The 24,573-nt window shown below is 40.2% G+C and overlaps 1 protein-coding gene across 2 annotated transcripts in view; it reads right to left on the bottom strand.

Moving 5' to 3' along the window:
• sgip1a (SH3GL interacting endocytic adaptor 1a) overlaps nt 1-24,573 on the bottom strand; it is a 66,994-nt gene that overhangs the window by 13,793 nt on the left and 28,628 nt on the right. For both annotated transcript variants that reach the window (XM_008302453.1, XM_008302452.1), the window contains 14 exons: nt 18,822-18,885; nt 18,007-18,031; nt 17,210-17,272; nt 16,656-16,719; nt 14,777-14,955; nt 9,754-9,765; nt 8,140-8,161; nt 7,942-8,026; nt 6,075-6,160; nt 4,681-4,761; nt 3,969-4,043; nt 2,949-3,743; nt 2,167-2,288; nt 1,757-1,910 (listed from right to left, as the gene is read on the bottom strand). In XM_008302453.1, the coding sequence (XP_008300675.1) occupies nt 1,757-1,910; nt 2,167-2,288; nt 2,949-3,743; nt 3,969-4,043; nt 4,681-4,761; nt 6,075-6,160; nt 7,942-8,026; nt 8,140-8,161; nt 9,754-9,765; nt 14,777-14,955; nt 16,656-16,719; nt 17,210-17,272; nt 18,007-18,031; nt 18,822-18,885 (1,827 nt within the window). The remainder of the gene's footprint in view (nt 1-1,756; nt 1,911-2,166; nt 2,289-2,948; nt 3,744-3,968; nt 4,044-4,680; nt 4,762-6,074; nt 6,161-7,941; nt 8,027-8,139; nt 8,162-9,753; nt 9,766-14,776; nt 14,956-16,655; nt 16,720-17,209; nt 17,273-18,006; nt 18,032-18,821; nt 18,886-24,573) is intronic.

Genomic DNA, 24,573 nt, shown 5'->3' with positions numbered 1-24,573 from the left:
GACTATCATATGGATTAAGTGCCTTGGAAATGTGTGGGAAGGTATGAGCTGGCAAGAGCATAACAATGAAGAAAAATGATGATTTCACTGAAAAATGCTGCCACATTTGAAAAGAAAAAAAAAATGAATGTGTGGCATGTCCCTACAGCTGTGTGCAAAACCTGAAGTAAACAAGTAAACAAGGTGGAATAAGTAGGTATTGGAACAATGACAAAGTAGTGGTCTTTTTAAATATTTCACAATTTGATTTGCATTTTGTCAGAAAAGACCAACTGGAGGCTCAAAAACTGAGAATATGGGAAACAAAGACCTGTTCTCACTGTTTGAATACCTACACATTTTGACTGACATTCATCAAAAGGGGACAAAAACACTCAGTGATGACCTTTACCCTTCTATGTCAAGTGCACTCTGGGTAAAGAGCATCAAACAGATCTGAAACTCACAAAGGAGCACTCCCCCAACCCTTTCCCCAACCCGTCCCCCGTCCTCCCTTGGAGGGGAACTTTACCATACCTGCAAATGAATCAAAGTGTCTCTCAAAGGTGGGCAGTTTGTCTACATAAGCATCGTCTTCTGACAAGCCAAAGAACAAATGAGGAGACAAACGGCAAAAAAGACAAAAAAACGAAACAAAAGAAAAACAAAAAAACAAAAAGCAAATTAAACCCAGGGAAAATAATGTAAAATAAATAGGTAATGTCATGGACACAAAATAAAACAGTAGAAATCAACATAAAGGAAAAATCTTGAATACAATTGTGATTCAAGTGTCAAGATTACAAAGCAGGTGAACTGGAAAGGAGGCAGTTTATAGTTAAAACAGTTTCTGTGACCTTTTTCCTACTGTCAGCCCCACATCTTTTTGGCCTATCAACAAAACCACACTAGATAAATAATATATGAATTATGGGCTGTAATCGAGACTTTAGTAAAATCTCCATACTCATAAAAATGTCTTCATGTTACAGTCAAGATCTGGTAATTTATTCAGTCCGCCTCTAAAAGTACACCCTCCAATCAGGGACTATATTTTGCTTTTACATAACTACTGCTGCCTCCAGAGTGTGTATTTTTTAAATCTACGATGACTCAGTCATGTTACAGTCGACTGAGATTTGCTATTATCCACTTACTCTGCACTGTAGGGTCCTTTAGCACTGACTCTAAAGTTAGATCAAGGAGTATAAGTTGTTGTTGTGTCAGTAATTCATTAAAGGTTTGCTGAATGTTTGCGTTTTAAAATTAACAGCCTGCTTCGTATTCTCACCTCCCACTGACGCCCTGCTTGTGTGTGAGCGCGTAAATGAATTTGTCTCGTGTGTGTCAAACCAATATTTATAGGCAGTCTTCTAAAATAATTTTTAGAAGAAATTAATTCTTATTTAATGAATTTGAATTTAGGATCCAAAATCATTGCTTACATATTTGTAAAATGGACATAGTGTAATGGTTTATGGTAAGTAAACAAAACAGTGACTCTATATCCACCATTTAGTCAACCATGATCGCTAAGAAACTGTTGCCGTTTCCAGAAAAACAAAATAATATAAGACAAAAACAAATAAATACTTAATTCCATGACTCATTGCAAACACACTTTGACCACAAGGAAGGACAGGGCCAGTTCATAAAATAAATAATAGACTTTTAATATTTCAGAAAAACAGTTGAGTTCAGCCAGGACTGCTAGCCTCTGTGAGCAGCCATCAGGTGACAAGCTGCACAGCTCAGTGACGGCTGATGGTTCACACACCTGACACAGACACGGAGAGCTCCTTGGTGACAGTTGGGGTGGTGGCGGCACTCAGGGAGTTGGTGGAGGAGATGGAGGAGGTGCTCTCGGCCCGCGCCAACGGGGCGATGGGAGGAGGGCTTGCTGAGTGGATCGGCGGGCTGAACGGGCGACTCTGGAAAGGTAAAAAGGAGAAGATTAAGGAAAAGGAGCAGTATATTGGGGACAATGTATTTATCCATCCTAGCTCAGATTGTGATAAACTCTGCTGGGACCACAGTATATAGATGTGCTTGGCTCTTTATGGATATGTTCTAGTGGAGTAACAGGCCAGGTGAGCAATATACATAAACGTAAGTGATGCCATAAAAATAAATGCTGTAACAATGACATAGAAACATAGAATGATCAAATTATAAAGTAGATCTTACCACATCCCCTACAGTGGGTTTCCCTGGAGGAAGTTTGGGTCGTGAAGGGGGACGAGGTGGAGGTGGAGGCGGGGTGGGGTTGACTGACGAAGGTGTAGCAGGTCGTACAGGTGAGGAGGAGCCTGTAGAGAAGAACAAAAACACACAGTTAAGATCACTAGTTCAGTTCAGAAAACTACTGCAGAATGCATAAACAGTACACTGAATTAAAACACACGATTTGGAGCCAAGTTGATACCTTTTTACACATTTTTCACTTTTTAGTGCACAGATTTCAGTTTAACTGAACTGAACTGAAGATGTCCTATAAAAGTCAGGCAAACACAATAAAGATTTTCATTCTAAGTAAAGGATCTTTAATTACAAACCTCTGCTAATATAACAAATTCTATAGCAGGAGGCTTGTGTACATCCATCTCAGCTAAAACATGACCTATTTTCAGGAAATAAAATGCAGAATCATTGTTCAGTTTGCTCAAATTTACGAATAAAAGTGGTGAAATTGGCTGAAAGAAAATTTGGAGAGGATGCACTGCTGGCAATATGATCACTTCTCAACTCTGATCAACGCCCAGGAAATTGTCTCTCTGTTTTTCAATATCTCATTTGTATGAGAAGGTTTAGCCTGAGAGCCTGACAATCAGTCACTGAGCACAATTTTCACTATGCCGAAATGATTAGGTGTTTTTTTTAGTTTGCATAAAATAATCTATCTTCTAAATGGGCTGTAAGAAACTTGTCCTCTATGAATCCTATTCCAGTTAGAGTCATGAACTACTTACCGCTGTTCGAGCCACCAGCCCCTGATGTGGGACCTGGTGATGAAACCACTGCACGGTATGTGGGAGGAGGAGGTGGGGGAGGCGTACTCCGACTCCCCTGGCTAGTATCTTTGGGTGAGGTGACAGTTTCACCTCCGTCCTCTTTGGGCTGGGTGGTGTCTGTGTTCTTGGGCAGCTCCTCTTCAGAGAGGACAAGGGGTGGAGGGACGGAGCGAGCTGCCGGTTCCTCAGTAGGAGGACTGACTGCTGGAGGGGTGCCTGCATTAGGGGCAGAGGCTGGTGGGACACTGGTAGGTGAGTCAATAGGAGGAGAGGAGGAAGCGGGAGGTGATGCAAGCTCCTTTGGTGCAGGGGGTGGAGAAGTGGCGAGAGGATTTCTGTCTTCGGGTGTGGAAGGACCTGAACGGACAGGAGGTGCAGCAGGCTCCTCTGAGGGAGGCGGGGAGGTTGGTAGAGGGGGGGCAGGATCTTCTTTTGGGGGAGGGGATGTAGGGAGAGGCGGTGCTGGGTCTTCTGGAGGAAGTGGGGATGTAGGTAAGGGTGGGGCTGGAGACTCAGGTGGGGGTGGGGAGGCTGGTAACGGAGGAGCTGGTTCCTCTGGCGGAGGTGGGGAGGTGGGGAGAGGAGGTGCAGGGTCCGTTGGTAGAGGCGGCCGGTCAGAAGATTCTTCACTGAAGCACACCCACGTGTCACCTGTATCCTCGCCAGGAGGGGGAGCCTGCTCCGGGCCAAAAATGTTGTCCAAGTCAGCTATCGAGGGCTTCCTGGTTGAGCTGTCGGCTTCTGTTGACACTTCTGAAAGAGAGATAACCAGTGAATAAATCAAAGGCTGCGTTTGCAGAGGTGTTCAGAGAGCTTCCACAAAGAGATTAAACATCACAGACACAAAGTCAAATAGACTGACAGAGAAAGTCAGACAGAAAGTTGAAGATGAATAGACAGCTGCGATCAAATGTAAAAGTTGGTTTTATTCCAAAGGTGATTTAACGGGAAGCAGAAATAGATAAGAAGACTTCTTACCAGCATCATCTGCAGAGGGAGGGTCAGTCGTCAGGGGAGAAGTTGGGACATTCTTGGGTGGGAGTGGAGGTGGAGCTGCAATGACATCGTAAGTCAGTGATGAGCCTATAAGGTGCAACAGGTGATTCCTGGAGATTTGTCTAGTGTCCGCTTTACATCACTGCAACTTATGGTGGGCTGCATACAATACTGACTATGGCAAGAATAAAAATAAAGAGGATTTGAAGATTAGCTTACAACAACACAGCTAATCATTTAACAAAAGTTGAACTTCTGGAACTTAAAGCAACAGATATAATCATCGCCTGCAAAATCTATCTACAACAACTTGAGGAGGGATCACCCCAAACCATCCACCATGCAGCACAGTACATTCAGTCACCACCATGCCAAATGCAAGGAGGAGGCAGCGAGGGAGGAAGGGCTGGTGCAGAATGAGAGTTCAGTATTAAACCTCTCCCATATAACAAACTACAACCAACCCTGAATCACGTGCTTAGGAAATGGCTGATGAAATGAAACGGGTTACAGCTGTCTGCTTAGAAAGAGAAGGAGAGTGTTATCGCCACACACTTGTTTGATCGGGTTAGTTTGCAGGTCTGGTTGTTAGTCGGATGATGAGGGAGTTCATGAGGTGAGCTGATGGGTCGGTGCTGTCATTCCGGGGAGACGAGGAAGTTTGGCACGATATGCAGAGAATTATTAAACTTACTTCCTGTGGGGAAGGATCTTGTCAAAGAGGATTCAGGCTCTGACAGAGGAGTCCCCCACACATCAGACTCAGATAGACCCACTAAGTTCAGGAGGGGACAGAGAAGGCCATGTGAAGGGCATTAGCAGCAAAACACTTAAGAGTTTCCGATTCTCTGGGCCTTGAGAGGCAACAGGTATATGAGGGGAACAAGTACAGACAAGCATGCCAATACAATGTTTAGGTAGAGGAAACAGATTTCCAGCCTGCAGTCAGAATGTGTCAAAACACTAGAACACAGAAAATGTATTTTTCTCACATTAGAAAGAATGCCACTATAACCATGAACACTGGCAGAGCAGTGGTTTAGAAAAATATTCAGTAATGTGAACACAACCATACTATCAAACCTGCTAAAAGGACTACTGTGTAACACAACAGCCCTGCTCCAAATCGTATCTGCATAAAGGTTGAAATGGTGATGATTCAACTTTATGGTAATTTTGGAAGCTGTAGTTTGTGGTGCTGCTAAATTGTACTGTAGTATAATCAGAGCTTATAACCTAATTATAACATGCCTAATATAAACAGGGTAGACAAGATCTATCTTCAGCAAAATTCAACATTCTTTCTTTTATAAAGGAAGGATTTCTTTTTTGCAGCAGTGTATCATTAGTTTAACCAAGCTGTATACACTGGCAATTGAGATTAAAATTACGTAAACCTCATCACACAGCCCTACACTTTCTATTTAGGGCTTCACACATGCTGCTTAAATCTTGTGAAGATAGAACTATAATGAAAAAAAAGTCAAATATACCGAGCTACCCGTGTCGGATACAGACCTCTTCTACTTGTCCGACTTAATATATAAAGTGAATTTGTGTCGAGCTGATGTTAGTTATGCCTGACAAGGTACTTGCGTAACAGCTAAGAGCGCCTGCATCACTAAATCCTACAGTGTGGGATGTGAGAAGGTGACAGCAGAATCTGCATAAAGCACAAGCTTTGCTGTACACATGTGCATAACCTCAGAGTGCAAGTTTCAACTTTGACCTTAGCAAAGACAGATGGAGAGAATCCATAACTGCACAGTGAGCCAGAGGAAAGAATACTGGTGTTAGAGGACTAGGTGACAGGACGGGAGAGAGAAAGAAAGAGGACAAAAGAGAGAAAGGGAGAGAGGGTATCTGCTATGACAGCCAAGTAGGGCTTAGCTGGCAGCCTCAGACAGACAATAAGTGTGTATGTGTGTTCAGAAAGCTTTTTTTGTCGCACTGCTAACATAATTTGACACCAAAACAATGTTGGGAACAACTGTCAACACAAGCATATTCTAAGAACCAATACAGACAAAGATATACACATAAAGAAACAGAAAGGGAGAGTGACGAAGACACAGCGAGGAGGGTTACCTTCAGTTTTCTGTTCTCCGAAGTTTGTGTCCAAAGGAGGCCCAAATAAGGCTGTGGTGTCTTCGGAGACTGGCGTTTGTTGACTGCTGCGACAGACGAAGGACAATATAGGAGAAGTTATAATCAGTCAGTTTGGCAAACGGGACTGTTAGAAGGTGCATCATCTCACTGCAACTTGTGTCGTCTGATCTGAAAGGACCACGTTATAGGTGAGAGGTGTGACAGACTTGAAATAAAAAAACATTTTATCACACCTTTGATACTCATCATTTTGCATTAAATCTTAAAAAGTTGATGAAGATATTGGATGGACTGTATGGATGTGTACAATACATTGTATTGTGAAAGTTGCCTAAATAGTGACAGAGTCTGAGATGTGAAACAATTTAATAATGAGACAGAAAGAAGTGGGTGGACAATATTGCACTCTTTTCCGTGTTTTGGGGTGCAATTAAAATAATTCAAGTTAGCCCAGAGAATAAACAGGAGGTGACACCAGATGGAACAGATACACTGTACACAAGAAGTGGCTGCAGTTCACACTTACAAAGACATATCTACACCTGACTTGTGTGAATCTGCACCATGATTGTCTCACAAACTACACTGGACAGAAAACATCTAAACAGTTGGACAAACAGCCAAACAACAAGACAATAAATAATATAAATCCATCAAACCACAAGAAACCATATAACATGACCAATCTCCAGAGCAATAGCTATAAAAACAACTGTACACATTGTTTTTCAGCATTCATACAAGAACCTGCGATAAAACTCTCATAGCACAGCGTTGTGCTGATTTATTGTAAAGCACTTTGGCCCTCAAGAAAAGTAAACACTTTCTTTGCTTGACATTCTTTCAAAATTTTTAGTAAAATGGCAAATGTTGAGCTTGAAATACAATCTAATATGCATATTTCTATAAACATTGCCTTTGGTAATATCAAGACTTTTACCCAAAGAAAGTTCCTTCTTCCCACAAGGCCACAGGCTTTTTGAAGATTTATCTCTTTTGAAAACTTTTCAGTTAATATTAAAGTTAACAGTTAGACAGCAACAACCAAGCTTGGTAACCTCAGCAGACTCCAGTCATATGCAGAAGATTCCAGTAAGACAACAAATCTACATACAGTTTATTTGCTGCATTTCTGCCTCTATATGATAGTGGGAGTGGAGAGAGGAAATGCAGGGAGAGAGCAGCAAAGACCCATCAGTTGAAACATGGATGTGGTGAATCTAACCATTACGATACAGAACACGCCAGCTTCTAACTACCTAACAGCTGTATAAATTTGCTGGTCCACTGGTTCGTGCGACTTAAATCCCCAGTTCATCTGACCATGACAGAACGCATCATGGTTGGATGGGCAGGACAAACTCCCAAAGAGGCCTGATGAAGCATGATGGTGACATTTCTAAGCTCTACAGTGTGTAAAAGCTACAAACATAATAATAATAATATCAAACTATTTTACAGTTTTTGAATTAGGTGGAGCTACATATAAAGTCTGAACACTGAAGTGATTACACATGACCTCACTGCAGCCATCACTTCTATTAGTTTCTTCACTGCATTTTACAGTGTGTGCCACAAGAAATCAACACACAGCAAATCTACTGCACTGCTTTACAACACAAAAGTCTACCTTTAAAGACAGCCCTCATAAAGCAATTTCCCCTCAGGACCAATAAAGTATTTCTGATTTAGAAGGCAAAAAAGTAAACAAAATATACAACATAATTGTATGCAGCATGATGTCAAGACAGGAGAAGGGATGAGTAGCGATGCACACAGTATATGGTACATATATATAAGACCTTTACCCTAAATGCCAGGTGCTGATCTTCAACGTGGGACCTACCTGGGAGGTTGTGGTGCTGGAGCTGGTGTGGGGGCCACAGTGGGTACAGTAGGGACAACACGTCTCGGTCTGGCAATCTCTTCACCTGGAACCACAAGTGAAATCTGTTTACCACATGTGAATGTTGCATTACAGTCTCCTAGTTCACAACTATTAAAAAGTGAGCGTGGCCCAAGGTGTAACAAGACTTGTACTTACTGGATGTGTTCCTTTTCAAACCCTGTAACGTGGGGACAAAATAACAGTAACATGTGAAAATGCAAAGACACAAAACCGCAAAATGTTTGTCTGCTAGGACACTCAAATTTAAAACTAGAAATGTACAAGAGCTGCAAATAAATGAATTATTCTGTTTTTATTCCTGTGACTCTATGAAAATGATGTGTGGTTTAAACATAACAATGATGTAGGCTGTACAGTACTGAAGGTCAGAGGATGAACTTCAGCCTTAGGTTGACTTAATATGATGAGACTAGCTACTCTTGTGCAACTATGAGCGTCACATAAGAGTTTATAGAGCTGCATATTCTAGGGGAAGCAACAGTTACATCTGAGCCATTTAAAGCAGAAAGATATTATTTAATGGGAAAATAAAACTCTTCTAAACATGGACTATTTTGTTAGCCTTGTACATGCTAGCTCTCCCCCACTGTTCATATTTAGTGTGCAGATATAATCATCTAAGTCTTTGCAGAAGTTGGATGTATTTATTCTCGAAACTACTTTCTCTTTACAGTATGAAAGACAAAGTAGTATAACACATACATATATATTTAAATGTTATCAATAAACATACTGACTCTTAATAGGTGCATTTTAGTGTCAGCAATATCAACACTACTTTCTGTGTCTACAGTACAGTTAGATCTTATGTTCCAGAGGCTAATACTGACAAAGTAAACTCCAAACTTTGATGCACTGTGAATGATCATGATTCAATGATTTATTACATTTCCCAACGTAAAGGGGGAAAAAAATATCTTACGAGACAGATACAATAGAAGGGATGCAAAGTTCTGACAATAAATCACTCCAAAATTCACCAACAGAAATATTGTTAGCCTAATATTAGTCAGAAAATAGCAACGTAATAATCTGCTGCTACCTGCAGTGATCTAACTGAGAGCAGTGGTTTGTGGCGTCAAAGCAGGAAATATTGGAAAGCTTTCAGAACATGCTTTTGAAGTCTTAAGAAGCCACCCTTGGTACTAGATGAGGTGTGAGACTGATGAAGTTGCAGCGTGAAAAACTTGAAAGAGACGTGACTTTAGCTGATGGAAAGGCAACAGTGGAATTATTATTGCCTTTCCAGCTGTGATCCTAGATACCCGAGTATAAGTGAGTATATGTATGAATTCATCATGAGAAGGACACAAGAGGCCAAGAAAGGCAGAGGGCAGATAAGGAGAGAGAAGACGAGGAGGGGAAGAGAAGGCAGCAGATGAGAAGACACGATGGGGAGTGACTGAAGTAAGACATCAAAGGGTCCAGCTGTCAAAAGTGCAAATTTTCTCTCAGTAGAGAGAACAAGCACGAAGCATTCAAGATGAAAAACAAGTACACGAGTACACTAGTGATCTTGAGAATCCCAAAACATATATTTATTTATATATTTGCACATTTATATATATAAAAATTAACATCAAAACAAATCAGTCAACAGTTTTGACCCATCGCTTCAGCCGCTGAACCCACCTACGTATTTTCTCTTATGCAAGTGACCCCAAAAGCAAAGTGAAAGGAAAAAGGGTAAAAGAAGCCGTGTGACATATTCAGTCTGACCCCAGGGAGACAGGAAGAAAGGACACTTACCGGGCTACGTCTCTGTGACCAGCAAAAAGGAAGAGAGAAGAGACACCTGGTCAGAGAGTGACAAATCAGTAAAGCAGACATCATATGCACCAGGAGAAGAAGAATGTTTGGCCTGGCTGCACAGATGTAGGGATGTGGATGATAACAAATTCTTAAAAAGGCCTTGTCTGTCTTAGATTTTGTGGAAAACAGCTTGTGTGGCCTTATGTGATTTATGTTTTTTTTGTATCAACACAAGTAAGTCCTGCATAATAAGGCAAAAGTGTTTTAAGGAACAGCCAAAGATGACTTATTCAAGCTGATTCTCTGTGTTTGTGTTGACATCTGCATTCCCAACTTCTGCTGGTGGGGAAGGAAACCACCGTGTAGCAATTAAACGTCTTCAGATAAATTCGAATATCTGCACGATTCTCGACTGTCATCTGTGAACCTCCTCTGACTGGACATTATCCAAAATATCCTGTGGCGCTGTTTCAATCGCTTCCCTCTCCTCTCTCACTCCTTTTTGTTTCCATGTATCCATTTTATGACAATTTTTCAGTAAAAACTTTAATTTTGCCGCCTAATCCTTTCGAGTCTCCTTCTATTTTCCCTAGCAGTCTCCCATCTGCCCCCTCGATCTCCTTAATTTCTTCTGAAATCTCTCCATCTGTCTGCGTCATGTCCACCTCGCATCAACGCTCTCTCCCTCCATCCCTCACTCTTGTGCGTGTTCCAGTTGTGCAGTGAGCCATGAGTGATTAAAGTGATGCAACGGTGGGTGGGGCATTCTGCTGGAGAGGACTCATTTCATTGGACACAGCGGTGAAGGACACGGCTTAATACTGTTTGGCATAACCAATCATTGTTGCTTTGCTGTATGTAAACAGGAAGAACATCAGGAAGTGCTTTGTCGCACGCTATGACCTTTTAGTCTCTCTCAGGACTGACGCTGATCTTTAATACAACTGTGTCGTATATTTTAACTATGTAAATATAGAAGAATTAAAGGGCTGGGTGTTTTTGTTTTGCAATTTCAAATTCAATCTTGCATCTTTGCCTCTGGTGCTGGAGTAAAGATAAATTTTGTAATTTTGACGGTTCATATCAGAACAAAGCGTGAGCTGGGCTGTAAACCGACAGACTTCGCCTGAGGGGAAAACTCTGTGTACAACTGACTGCACGCTGGTTGACTACACTGATGGCAGATAATAATGAAACAGGAAAAATTTATCATGAAAATAGGGTGCTCCTTTTAAAAAAAAAAAAATTTTCATGTGTTCTAAAGTGAGCCTTTCTGGCTGGTATGCTGGTAAAGACGAGAGAAAACAATACGTGATGCAAGACATCTTTGTTCACTTTCGTTTTACCTCCATCTCTGACCTTTTCCTCGCCTCCACTACTGCTTGTAGCTTGTTATTTGGACTGAGGACTGGAAACTCAAGACTCCAGAACCAATTAAAGTCAGATTTAAGATGTCTTAGTCAGCGGAAACACCTTAAAAGACAGTCTCTTGTAGTCTAAGTACTTAGGCAAACAAATCAGCTTGCATCTGGCATAAAAATGCTGAGTAGTCACACACATGCTCATAATCTGCCAGAATAAAAACACAAGTTATATGAACAGAGAAATCACATAATACTGGCGATTTGCCCTGTAAATGCAGGCCCGATAATAAAACTTCCTGTCAACACACACTGCCTTAATATTCTGCTTCATATGTAGTTAGCCTATTTTCAGCAGCACAAAACACAGCACATGCATTCATGAGTAATAAGCCAGCATTTAGGAAGATTAAAAAGTCAGCCGAAATATATAAAAGGACACAAACAAATCAAAGGCTTACCGGACTCCTCTACAGGGGTTAGCATGATTTGAATCAGCAAAAGAACAAGAAGTAAGGGAGGGATAAAAAAAAAGAAGAAGACAGGAGTAGAATAGTTAGAAGACTAAAGCGAAGAGGATATTAATACTGGCAAAGCAAAGCTTTCGTGTATATTGTTCCACATCCACAGCAAACACAAATACAGACACACTGAAGTGGTGCAGTGCTATGATTTCTCCCTACATTCAGTCAATCCTTCGTCCTCCCATGTACATAACACCAGCTACTTCTCCCAACATAATGTGAACACTGTATCCTGGCTCAGGTTTTATGTGAAACAAGCTAATAACCTGCATCGCCATGTCCTTCTCACAAGCTTGTGTACAAATGAATAATTTATGCTGAATATGCCGAATATTATGCAGTCAGAACACATATCATTAAGCATCCAGGTACACATAATACTTGGTATGTATTTCCGGCTTGTCACATGCTGGGGTAAGAGCATGTCAAGGCTTTGCAAATGCATATTTACACGCAGAAAAGCTGTGTCAGGAGTATTATAATATAGAGCCTCAGTGATTAGTGCAGGGAATACCAATGCTATTCAAATGGCTGCAGGCTGTTGTCAAGTCTGATTTTTTATTTTATTTTTTTAAATAAGTGAGTGAGTCATAAACATTTTAGACCTCAGATAAACTTCATCTAGATAAGTTCAAGGAAAAAGAAAAACAAACAAACTAGAAAGAAAGAATCAGTGTTTGCTTTTGGAGGCTGGTTAACATTTGGCCCATCTTCCTCTTTTCATCAGACCGTTCTATTGTCGGTCCATTGCCAAGGTTACCAGGGCCCAGGAGCGACTCTGTGACTCACCTAATTTATGTGTGAGGGAAAAGCTCTGACCAGGCAAACGTGATGCTAATTTAAACTGGTAGAGGTGAAGCTGACAGTTTTATAATCACAACTTGAGCACAGGAAACTCAGTGTCACGATCTCGGTTAGCGTTCAAGTGACTTGACGATATTAAATGAATTGAATTTCAAGGAGATAGTTCACTTGTTCTGGCCTAAGAAACAAAGTATTCACACAATCTGGCTACAACTATGACACCACCATGCACAACAGCCTCCAAAGCATACCTGTCATACTATTAGGGCCACACCTCACATTTATTTTCATTATTAATTAGGAGGGATGTCACAAGACCAAAGGTATCAAAAGTGCAGCAGCAGTCAGAGGTAGTGTAATGGAAATTAGGATTACTCCATTTCTGTGTTGGCAAGTGAAGGTAGGGCAACAGGTCTGCTGATCATGGATCATGTATCCCGCCCAAAACCAAGAATTAAACGGTGTCACATTGGAAACAGAGGAAACACTTCAAACTTTACAATTTAGACAGAGAGCTGGATCTGTACATAGAATTCAAGGTGGGAAAGTTTCAGTGGGTATTAAAAATAATAATAAATACTGTTCTATAGTTTATATTAATATATTGCTGATATATTATCAACATGTCATACAGTGTCCTGAAATGTTATGATTCCCACTTATGAACTGCAAAAGCTGCATTTGTAGTAGCAATGCTCCTCACGCAACAATGACAAAGAGTAATTTAGCCTGTTTAGGTTTATGTAGCAATAGATTGTAATGTGCATTGAGGGCAGCCAGTGACTTTAGTAGAGTACTAACATTACCATTCAGCCTATCAGCCTATAGTGGTGTGTGTTAGTACACTGTGTGTAGCAGAGACTGAGGTTTTCCTCATGGTCCTGTGCAGGAGAGACAGGAGCCAACTTTGAAGCTTTTCAGAGACTCAGAAAATATAAAAACTCATGACATTCCTCATGAGGAAACTGAATGACTGAGCTTCATATGAATACGACATTTTAAATACTTAAAGTAATATTTTTAATTCCTTAAAAGCGTTTTGGTTTTGAGAATCGTAGACTTTCAGTGGTATTGATGATGACTCCCAAACCTCTGGTGTTGTGACATCCCTATCAATTAGTAGTTAACAATATTATTGCACAATATTTGCCAAGAAATAGTGACCATAGCTACAACTTGAAAGTTCACAATGAAAACTGAGAAAATTCTCCAACATAAGAAGGTGGAACTAGCAAATGTTTCAGCTTTTTGCTCAATAAATTATTTAGCAGTGGATCTGTCACCAAAATTGTTGTTAATTATTTTTCTCTTGACTAACTCATCACTTCAGTGTCATATTTGTGAGGAAAAAAAAAAACACAATTTCAAAAACAACAAATGTCTCCTTAAATATCTACTGCACAATACTCTTTCTACACGTGCACACAGCCATTACCAACATGAAAAACCTTTGCTCCTGATCAGGTTAACAGAGTCAGTGGGTGAACACACTGAAGCTGGATTAAATTATTGAGGCCAGAAGATCAAATGACCACAAGCGATCTCACTGTACAGCAGACTGACACACAGGTTCATTGTGCCCACTTTCCTACCTGAATTATTCAAGGCGGACACCCAAGCTAACCGCCCTCACTGCAAAGCACAGGAATTACAGGTTGCGACTAGAAAGGCAGGTTTGGCTGAAGCCTGCTTTAGAGTCGCGCTGAATAAAGGGGATGTGTGCTTGAATTTGGACTCATCGAACGGGCTGCATCACTTCAAACCAGAGCTTCGCACCCTTCTATTTGGCAGCACGACACAGTTTCGCAGTTTCTGTTGTAGAGGGACATCTGCCTTGTGATAAATGACTCCAAACTAAACAGGAGGACACTGAGGTCACTGACCAACTATCACAGACATTGCAAATTAACTATATGACATTTAAGCTCACATATGAATCCAACGACCTCAGAGGCACATGGACTGGGATTCAGTCTAAGTTTCAAACCAGAGACATTATGTACTGTTGCATACTGGCTCATTAAACACAACAATTTTGTTATCAAGTCAAAACCTAACAGTTAAAACAAAGAGGGGGGTATTAATATACATCATAGAGAAATGTAATAGCTCAGAGGATACAAGCACACACAAGATGCAGTAAAAATAATTAGCATGTGAACACATGCATAGCTACTACTCGCCACATACAGATATCTAGTTCTACATGTGAGTTGCAGTTAAAAAGAGGGTGAAGAAGAGGAGGTATGATCAGCAAACACACACTATAACTACTATCTTAACAGTGATAACACAGCAGGCTGAGAGGGCAGCGGCGTCGGAGCTACTCACCATAGGAGACGGGGACAGAGCTATGTTGCCTATGGAGGCTTTGAGCTCATCAACTGAGGGCACCGCCACGACACGGTCAGCTGGCAGCGGCTTGATCTTGATCTTGAACTTCTTCCTTTGGTCCTCCTCTTCTTCCGACTCATCAGAGGAGAAGAAGTGGGTCTTTTTGGTGGTAACTAGTAGCATGATGTCAAGGAAAGCAATCGCCCTTTCTCCAAACATCTACTCCAGGGTACAAGTGCAATTTCATAATATTTTAGATGCAGTTAAACAATTGTCACAGAGCTGCCGAACTCACGAATCCCATCTCTGGTGAAACTTAGAGACTGCCTGCAAAACTCTAACAAATTTCCACAAAAATTGTTTTTACATTGAATGCTGTTTTCTGTGATTTTCTTGCTGTCCGCTCTGAATTAAAATTCCTTGTTTCTTAAATAATTTTTTTTCTAGAAATAAAAAGATCCTCTCTGCATGATTGATAAAACGAAGGACAAAAAGAAGAACTCAATAAACGCTGACAGCTTGGAGTCAATGTACTGACTATACTGATATTTCCACACTTCACAAAAAGGTAATGGAGCTTTTTCCAAAATCGTCCTGCTCACGTCTGCTGCGTCAATGACTCATTCTCTTGTGATGCTGATGTATGTGGCGCCTTATTAACTTCATTTAGATCTGTTAATTTGGATGTTGTCACACTTTGTTAAGAAGCTGATCACTCTATCATCACTGTGTGTCAAGTGAAATCTTCTTGTGTGGATTTCTCTCAATAGAATAACTGATTATATGCAAATGATTGTTTTTTTTTGTTTTTTTTTTTACTGATTTGGCAGTTACATCAGAATTTGAGTAATTTCCAGTCACTAAGATTTACTAATACATACTGATCTATCAGTATTAGTGGAGTAATGCTACACTAAAGTAATGGGATGGTTTGAAACTTTGTTTTGGAGTCAAGGTTGGGTGAATTTTCGGTATAGCTGAAAAGAAAAATAATGCATAACTACTTTTTTAATTAATTAAAAAACAACGAACGAATTTAACAGTGTCTAACTGGCCGTTATGCCCACTCAAATGCTGCATACTGTCAGTAAGAAAAAACGGAATTGTTTACCCAGAAGATTAAAATAAATAAATACATAAATAAAATACATTTTAAAAATCATTCAATAAGACAAGTTAAATATTTTCATCATTAACCTAATTAACCATTTAAACCAACAGTGCAAATTCTACCTTTAAAAAAAAAAGTAATAAATAAATAAAATAAAAAATTGCCTCTCTCTCTCTCTTTGTCAACACTGAGGACACAAACTTTAGTGGAATTGTAAGCAGACCAAGTGACCAGGGGCTTAGTATTGACATTCAGTGCGGCTGGTATTTGACCTGAAGTACGTGAGCAGACAAGGTACAGATTCTGGCCATGTAGAAAGGCTGATTAAAACTCAAACTGAGTATGTAGTGTGAGTTAACACGTGGTACACGTTGATAAAATTGGCACAGTGTCGGCCCAGATTTCAAAGCTAACCTCGCTATCATGCTACAGCTGATAGACAACTGGTGCACTGCCAAAGTGATCGAGGTGGAGCTCGCAGCCTATAATTTTAATTCCGAGAACATAAGTATGTAGACATAAATAGACTTCTGACAGTAACTGTTTGGCTCACAAGGAGGAACGAATCAAGGAAATAATTGAAACAAATGCTGTGTACTGAATAGTCTGAGATGTGAACCATCTTAAAGAGTATGAGAATATACGTGCTGCTACACACTATTTTAACAAATGCTGCACAAACAGAAGCAATCCATTTTTAGTAAGTAACTGGGCAAAGAAAAATAAGACAAAAAATATTGAAACATCAAGCTTTGCTGAGGATATCTCCCTCCTCTGACTCCTCTTCAGGTCTGATGCTGTAGCCCTCATCATCCACTTCAGGAGAGTTCTGAAACACACAGTGACTCAGTATGAAGTTTTCTGAATACCCGTATGAAGTTATGAGCACCACATTGCTGTGCTATGAGCTGTATGACAATAAAACGCTAACAGAGGAACAGCATTTGGTTCAAAGAGGACTTTAGTACCTGTACTGAGCCTTCCAGTCTAACAAATACGAGCTTCTCTGCTAGCTGACACACAACCAAAAGCATATTGACAAAGTCATAATCCTCATCTAAAAAGTGAGCAATAAAAAGTTGCAAATGATAACAGTTCAATCCCCTCATTTGACTCACCATCTACAATCACTTAATTTAACATACTATGCCCACAAATTTGTCAATACCACATTGATTTTACAATAGCACAGATCAATAATAGTGGTTAACTCCATGCAAGTCAAAACAAAGCTGCAGTTTTGAAGGTGAGCCGATCAAGTCAAAACACTTTTCAAAAGCAGTGTAAAATAATAATCCTACACTCAAACTTGTACTTACATATCTGTCCCAGTCAATATCTCCGTAGAAGCCATTAGGGGCCCCGTTTGTCTTCTTCTGAGACTGAGAAGACAGAGACTGTTTGATTAAAATCCCACCAGACACTGTAGGCACAATATATTATGCACAACTGCAGTACTTCTAAGCTGCTACAGTACAGAATTTTTTTTTTATTGCAGCTAATTCTCCCTCTAAACCTTGATCCTGTGAATGCTAGATCTTATGTCATGTGAGACTGTCCCCAAACTTTGCTGATTAACTCTTGGACGCATGTTCTCAGTTTTGCTCCCTTTCTCACAGGAAACCCCTAAGATCATCAAATTAGCATCCAATTTTGAAAAATATTATAAATTTACCAATGATCTCCTGATAATGATGATAGCTGAGCTGTGAACACTCCAGTGGAGCTGTATACTATTGCACAGCTTAGCTCTGTTCACCCTCACAGGATAGCCTGCTACCTTTTTTTTTTTTTTGCCCTTACAGAGCCTGCTAATGATAAGATAGCTGAAACAGCAACACTGACGATTGATTAATGAGTTGAAGAACGTACTGTGATTTCTATAACCAGTCTAAACACTACATACTACACTACTCTAGAGGCTAGTCTATTCTAAAGAGCTGAGTTCAGTACCGATTCAACCTCTTGGGGTTCCTGGCAAGTGAAAAGAACAGAGAAAATAAATGATGCACCTCACATATACCAGACTCCATTACCTCCAGTAATACTTACATTAACAGCTAATCTACAAATGAATAAAATGGCTTATATATATTAAATACTTTGTGTTACTTACACCCCCGTCTCTGTCTGGAGACCCCCTGTGAAAGAAGAGAGAAGAACAAAAACTTGAACGTCACTTAACATGTTTTTGGAAGTCAAGAGCTTCGCAAATTAGTCGAGAAGAAATATCTAAAAAGACTATTCAGGGATAACGTTTTCATACAACCACACTTGCACACTTATTCACTCACAAATTACCCTCCCACTGACATCCAGGCACACAAACCTTTCACAGTGCGTCTAAGTGCCTCATGCAGAGTTTCAAATTGGCTAAACACAACTTCAGTATCATTTTGACAAAGATTCATCAGGCTGACCAAAGACGAGGCATTTGGTCCATTAAGGCTATTTTTGATCCTGTACAATTATAGAAAATCTCCGTCTTCGTTTTCATATGACAACATGAGCTTGCATCAACAAATACAGTCACAGTGTAGCCCATTATGTTGAGGTCCATAATAACATGACATAGAGTTAATCAGAAAAAAAAGATTTCATGCAATACACTGGACTATACAGTATACTACTGTGACTCATATTTGAGTGCAAGACTCTTGAACTGCACATTGCTCATGGCAGCAGCTGCGTAACATTTACTGCATTTCACAAGACCTGTACTTTATAGTAATCCTGTAATTGTTCTCAATTATTGTAATCCCTTCACCCTGTTGTAACGTATATGCATGACCTGCTGTCTGATATCAGTTTTTCTGAGGTTTTAACTCTTTTGTCCACTGCGTAGTCTCATTGTAAACACTTTTAGCCACGGAGCGACGATTATGCTGTTCTTGTATCATACATACGGTAGAAAGGAAAACAAGGACTTACGTGGAGTCATTGTCCTTCTCTTTCTTCCGTATCCCGAAGGCCTTCCTGGTACGTTTTTTCAGTCCTGAGAAGAAAAAAGAGGAAAGGAGTGAATTATTGCATGGTAAGACACCAAAGCCATGACTAAAAGGCGGTGTCTGTGGGTGGCTTAAAGGCTAGGTGAGGTCAACTGTCTGGCACCTATCATCCAGGAGATTAAAGGCAACGATTTTATGTATTATTGAGTGGCTGGCAGCATCACTGTGATGGCAAACACTGACTCTCAGAACTAAAAGTGTGTTCAAGGTCATTACAGATGGACTGATGGCCTCGCAGTCCTCAAGGCAACTTTTTTAGAATGGAAAATTCATTAGCGCTGTGAAAATCAATGTGTCAACAATTTAACAAGGATATCATACGCAGCCGACGAAGCACAGAGGAGCTTACTGTAGGTCAGACAGATGATGAAGTTCTAAATGTCAATCTGTAACGCTACAGAGAGCATGTGAGATCAGCAATGTTCTAATTAGCCATCGGATTGCTAGTTTAAATAACTGCACAAACTTGGAAAAACTCCACTGAGATCTGCAATATGTGAGTCCAGTGGGCTATAACTACAATATGAAAGCAGCATACAAAAGAAGAGAAGACATGGATCTGCAAACTCTCACTAACTTATTTTGGCCAATATTTTCTCTTATTTTTTCTCAATCACTCACACATCGATTGGAATGAGTTCCATGTTAAAAAAATAAAATCCACTCTTGTCCTTTCTCCTTGAAGGAAGTACAATCACAGTCCATGTGTAGTTTATTCCAACTCTCTACTGCAGTAAGTATGATTAATTTTATCAGTTGCGCTGCACAATTAAGCTGTACAAACTGATCTAAGAAGCTCACACCTCTTTCTTACCCCAAATAAAAGCCCAGTTGTCCCCTTCCATTTCTTCTCTGATAACTCCTTCACACTCATTCTTCCAAGTCTTTGTCTGGCTTTTGTCACCCAACCTCATGACCAGCCTATCTCTTCCTCATACCGCATGCAGGTACACACTGAAACTCAGATCAGAAACTTGATGCCACGTCTTGCTAACTCACACATAGATAAGGTATCGTGCTCCTGTCCTTGATCTGCGTCTGGTACTCAAATTCAACACCAGTGACTCCACTCATGAATTAAAGACAAAATGTCATCATTGCAATAAATTAATAAAAAACTACAGATAGGTGTACGTCTAAAAACACTTCACCATAGAAAATGTAAGTGCTCCATATGCAGCTTGAAAGTGTTTATCAGCTGACATTTACACATTTCTTCACCATGCAAGTTTTGCATCTGCATGGCTGCAGTCAAATGATGGGAAATCAATCCAAGATAGCCTCCTGGACAGAGTCTCACACAGAAATACCCTCTCATTGATCCTGCTAACATATTTGGCCTTGCATCCTATTAACAGTCACTGTTTAAGCTCAAATAAATATACAACTGTGGTAGAGAAGCGTGCACATACACTACATACAGACAGAAGGCATGTTCATATTCTCAAGAAAAGCTTGTTATGTACACACAGGCAGGCACACATGTCCCTGCAGTGTTATGTACACACGTCAAGAGTATGATGAATATTCATGGCCACTAGCTGATCAGATGATAGAAAACAGCGCTTGTGTCTGCAAGAGCTGCCACGGTCTGGGTACACTTACAAGGTGAATAAATCTCAAGACACATGGTTAAAGGCACAGAGCTTGGTGATTCAATTTCAAAAACACCTCTTTAAAATTTCAATTTGCATGGCCATTGTCTGAGTTAATATATCAAGAATGACTGGCTATGTAGCTCATGTCTCCTATCTTGTCATGTTGTATCAGTTCAACATGTCTAACAAGTCAGAAGCTGGAAAAATACTCAAATAAAAATGTGTACAACAGGTAGACTTTAAGCAGGTGATACATTACCATAAACAATGCATTACTTTAAAGTGCGATCCTTTTTCAAGTGCTTAAACTATCACACTGTGTGTGGGTGCCTGTGAGCATGTATGTGTTGTTTGCTGTCTGTTTGCTCATCCTGCTGTGTTTTACAGATACTAAGAAAATTTGCACAATTGTGCACACGTCCACAGACACCTCCTCCCCAGAACTGAGATCAATTTTTGCTCGAAAAGTACTGAAGGCTTCATGTTTGCAAAGCCAGTCTAAAGATTTCTCATTTCAGTCTCTAGTTTGACAGTCTCCCCTCCTTCTGATCTGAACCATCTGTTGGAGGCTTCAATAAGAGGATGCAGTGTGCCCCTCAGCCTGTAGTGTAATATACCGAGTTATCTCTGATTGTTGGGCTATAAAGGAACAGACTGACAGCAAAGTACTCAGAAGCAAGTCTCACCACTCGGCAGCCATCTTGGTAACAAGACCGTGTCCCTTTTTACATAAATTTGGAGAGAGCCAAAACTGCAAATTCAAAGGTCATCAGGACATAAAAAGTGCATGTAAAGAATCATCAGTCAAGTCTGATTGACCAGTTTGGTGACTGACCCAAAAAAAGGTTTCAAAAAGTGTTTTCCCCACATGATACACCTCTGAGCACAGTCTACTAACATCACGCTTGAGTACATGTAACCACTACAATTAGCTGGATGTTTCCTGGTTTGACTGTGGCAAATGAGACGATTGGCTTTTGGAAGGAGGGGTGGGACATGTACCATTCAACCGCCATCTTTGGAGTTCCAGAATTTTTCCATAGATTTCTACTCAAGACTCTTCAACTGAGGAGCGTCTCCCTTAAAAATGTCTCTGTTGTCAGTGAGTTCTCCTCAACGGCTGTGTCATTTTGGCATCAGGCTGAGCCTGAAATTTCAACACTTATGTTCTTTGAGTGTCACTTCTCATTACAGCTGCTTTGATTCAAAAATGTCAAACTCTGGTTGTGTATAAATCCACAAGCTATGGACTGTAACTTCTTCTTGTTCTTCTTATTCTTTTTTTTTTTTTTTACTTTGAGCACACAGCACTAATATTCTGGGTCTTGTCTATTTTCAAACTGCACCAATTCAGCAGAATCTAATTTCTTTCTTGTTTTAGGCTAAAGTTCATGTCTTCAAACATCTTTTGTATATTGCTTACCCCTCTTTTAGCATCTCGTCTCTTTCTTATTTTGGGTCTGTTTCCTTTTCTTGTAAATCCACCATTGCCCGCAAGCAAGAGCTGACAGATTTACAACTGTACTAATGAAAGAGCATCGAGTGTGTGTGTGTGTGTGTGTATCACTGGATGTGTCAGTGTGTGCATGGCAGCTGCACACTACACTACGTGAGATTAAAATCTGCATGAATAATTCACTTTATTCTTATTTCATGGTCTGTACCTCCTGTTTTTCTTGTCTTTATGAACTGCATTTTCTTTCTTTTATTTTATTGGCTTGTTTTTTTGTTTTATTTTTTACAATTAAAAGAACACAAACAACTACTGATAGAAAGTAATCATTGTGACTCAGAAATGCAGCAGAAACACAATTCAGCTGATCAATGTGATTTTAAAATAAAATAGGACTATCCCATGTGTGGAGTATGGCGGGAACTACATCTGACTGGATGACATTATTGTGAAAGAAAACAGCCTGAATGTGTATGGCAGGGTTTAATTAACATAGGGAAATAACAGTGTGTGCGGTACACACTGTTTAATGACTTGATGACTTCCGTTCAGAGGGATGCTAGCACAAGTGCTAACGTAATTAGAGGTCTTCTCTCAAGACACAGTAATGTAATTCTAGGAAAAGCCAAACGACATGAGGCCAAACAGGACAGGACACTGCCAAACCTAAAAAACCTCACGACATTTGAAGAGCAACAGCACACTGACCAGTGTTTGTCATGCATTTTATTTCTTTGCTCTAGAAAAGAGAGGCGTTTCTTTTTGTAGGATGTCTATAGAATGCTGTTGTCATTTTGGGGGGCGATTATGTTCAAATAATATTTATCTGGTGACTGAAAAAAGTGAAGAATGTCAGGTTTATGGTAACCTTGGAGACGTATGAAGCTAACTTTAGAAAAGGTCCCAAGATGTGAGAACAAATTCACAAAAGAAGGAACACCACATAGAGCAGCAGCCAGTGTATTATTATTACAGCTCTGTGAGCCCCACCCTTAAACCTACAGAAAGTGGTCGTCACTGACACAACACTCAATAAGGAAACGAACCACTTAAAACACTGCAATTATACCTTTGTGCCATTATTAAAAAGAGTGTACGTGACAAACTTTCACCGTAAGGATGGGTTTGAAGGCAGATTATCGTTTAAAAAATGAGACTATTTATAAGACGGAAACTGTAAAAACAGAAAGAATATTTCAAACTTTCAGACAGTCCCTGAGTTATTCATCTGTGTTATGTTGTTGGAAAACTTCATCAAATCAAAACTTAAAATCATGATATTTTCTCAAAATAACTATTCTACATTGCACAATTTCTACTACAGAAATTCCTAGAAACTGCCAGGGGTTCAGAGGGATTTAATTAAAGTAAACTTTTCTCATATCTTGGTTACCCTTCCCACGGCATCTTTTTAAGTAATCGGCATTGTTTTCGGATTTAATAAACCCGAGCAAAAGCTGCTTTTTTTTATTATCATGATTCCATCTAGTGCAGCCAGTAAAACTAAAAAGGACTTGTTTCAAACTAAGTGTTGTGACTGAGTCTGTGCATGGCAGCAACTGATTTCCTGTAGGCTTACACGTCTCCTTTAGCCAGAGGGACCTGGTGCATTAGCCCCAGCTATAAGTCACAGTCAGAAAGAGAACTAAACTGGAAGGTACACCGTGCTCTAGAAACACACACATAGACAAAAATTGAAATTACACATGGATGCACATAGGCAACCATGGACAAAATACACTCACAGGACAGCTCTGCTTCTGGACGGGCAAAGCTGAGGCTGTTAAACAAGCTGCTCCAAAGGGGGATGAGATGAAAACGCTCTATCAGCCAGTCAACCAGCAAAACACACATACACACACACAGCTTATGCTGCCAGCCACAGCAGAGCAGACCAGGCCAGGCCACTCCAAACTCTGAATGGGCGACCTGTGCTGCTGTGCATAATAAGTAGGAAGGACGATAATACGCCATTGAGATTTAAAAGCAGTGTTGAATGTTTGTGGGGAAAAAAAAATATGCTCATTTGAATTTTAATTTACCAATCTGGACATGACATAAATTCCTTAAGGCACAATTTGTTTTTGTACCTTTATTATGTATATTTCTCTTTAAAAGTAAATGAAGCAAACATGTTGATGTTTATGAGGCCGTATGGTAAGCATGTCAGAGCATGCTCAGTGGGGGGAACGGCATGAGAGAATTACAGTGTGAAGACGGTGCGCTGGGTTGTTGTGGGTATTGAGTCAAGCTGTTGACTAAGCACGAGGAGAAGCATGTGGATCCACTGACAGCCAGGCAGGCAGACAGGTTAGCACACAAGGAGATAAGTAATTAGTGGTACAGGATGAAGGCTTGCAGGCATACAAACAAGCACATGGGGAAAAAAAAAACAAAAAAAACCAGACAGGTTGTGTGAAATAGTATGAAACAGTGAGACAGGAAGACAGACAAGACTGACATACAGTAGACAAACAGAGAGATAGACAAGCATATTGCAAACAGGAGGTTTAAAAGACTCTTTTGTTAGAGTGACTCATCCATCCTCCTGGCCCTGAGAGGCAGGAGGACGAGCAGACAGGTGAGGAAAGATATGCTGCTCGAGACCGGCAGATAGGACCATG

Source organism: Stegastes partitus, unplaced genomic scaffold (genome assembly GCF_000690725.1).
Source record: "Stegastes partitus isolate 25-593 unplaced genomic scaffold, Stegastes_partitus-1.0.2 Scaffold1819, whole genome shotgun sequence".
Classification (NCBI taxonomy): Eukaryota; Metazoa; Chordata; class Actinopteri; family Pomacentridae; genus Stegastes; species Stegastes partitus.
This window is presented reverse-complemented; position numbering and strand designations above follow the sequence as displayed.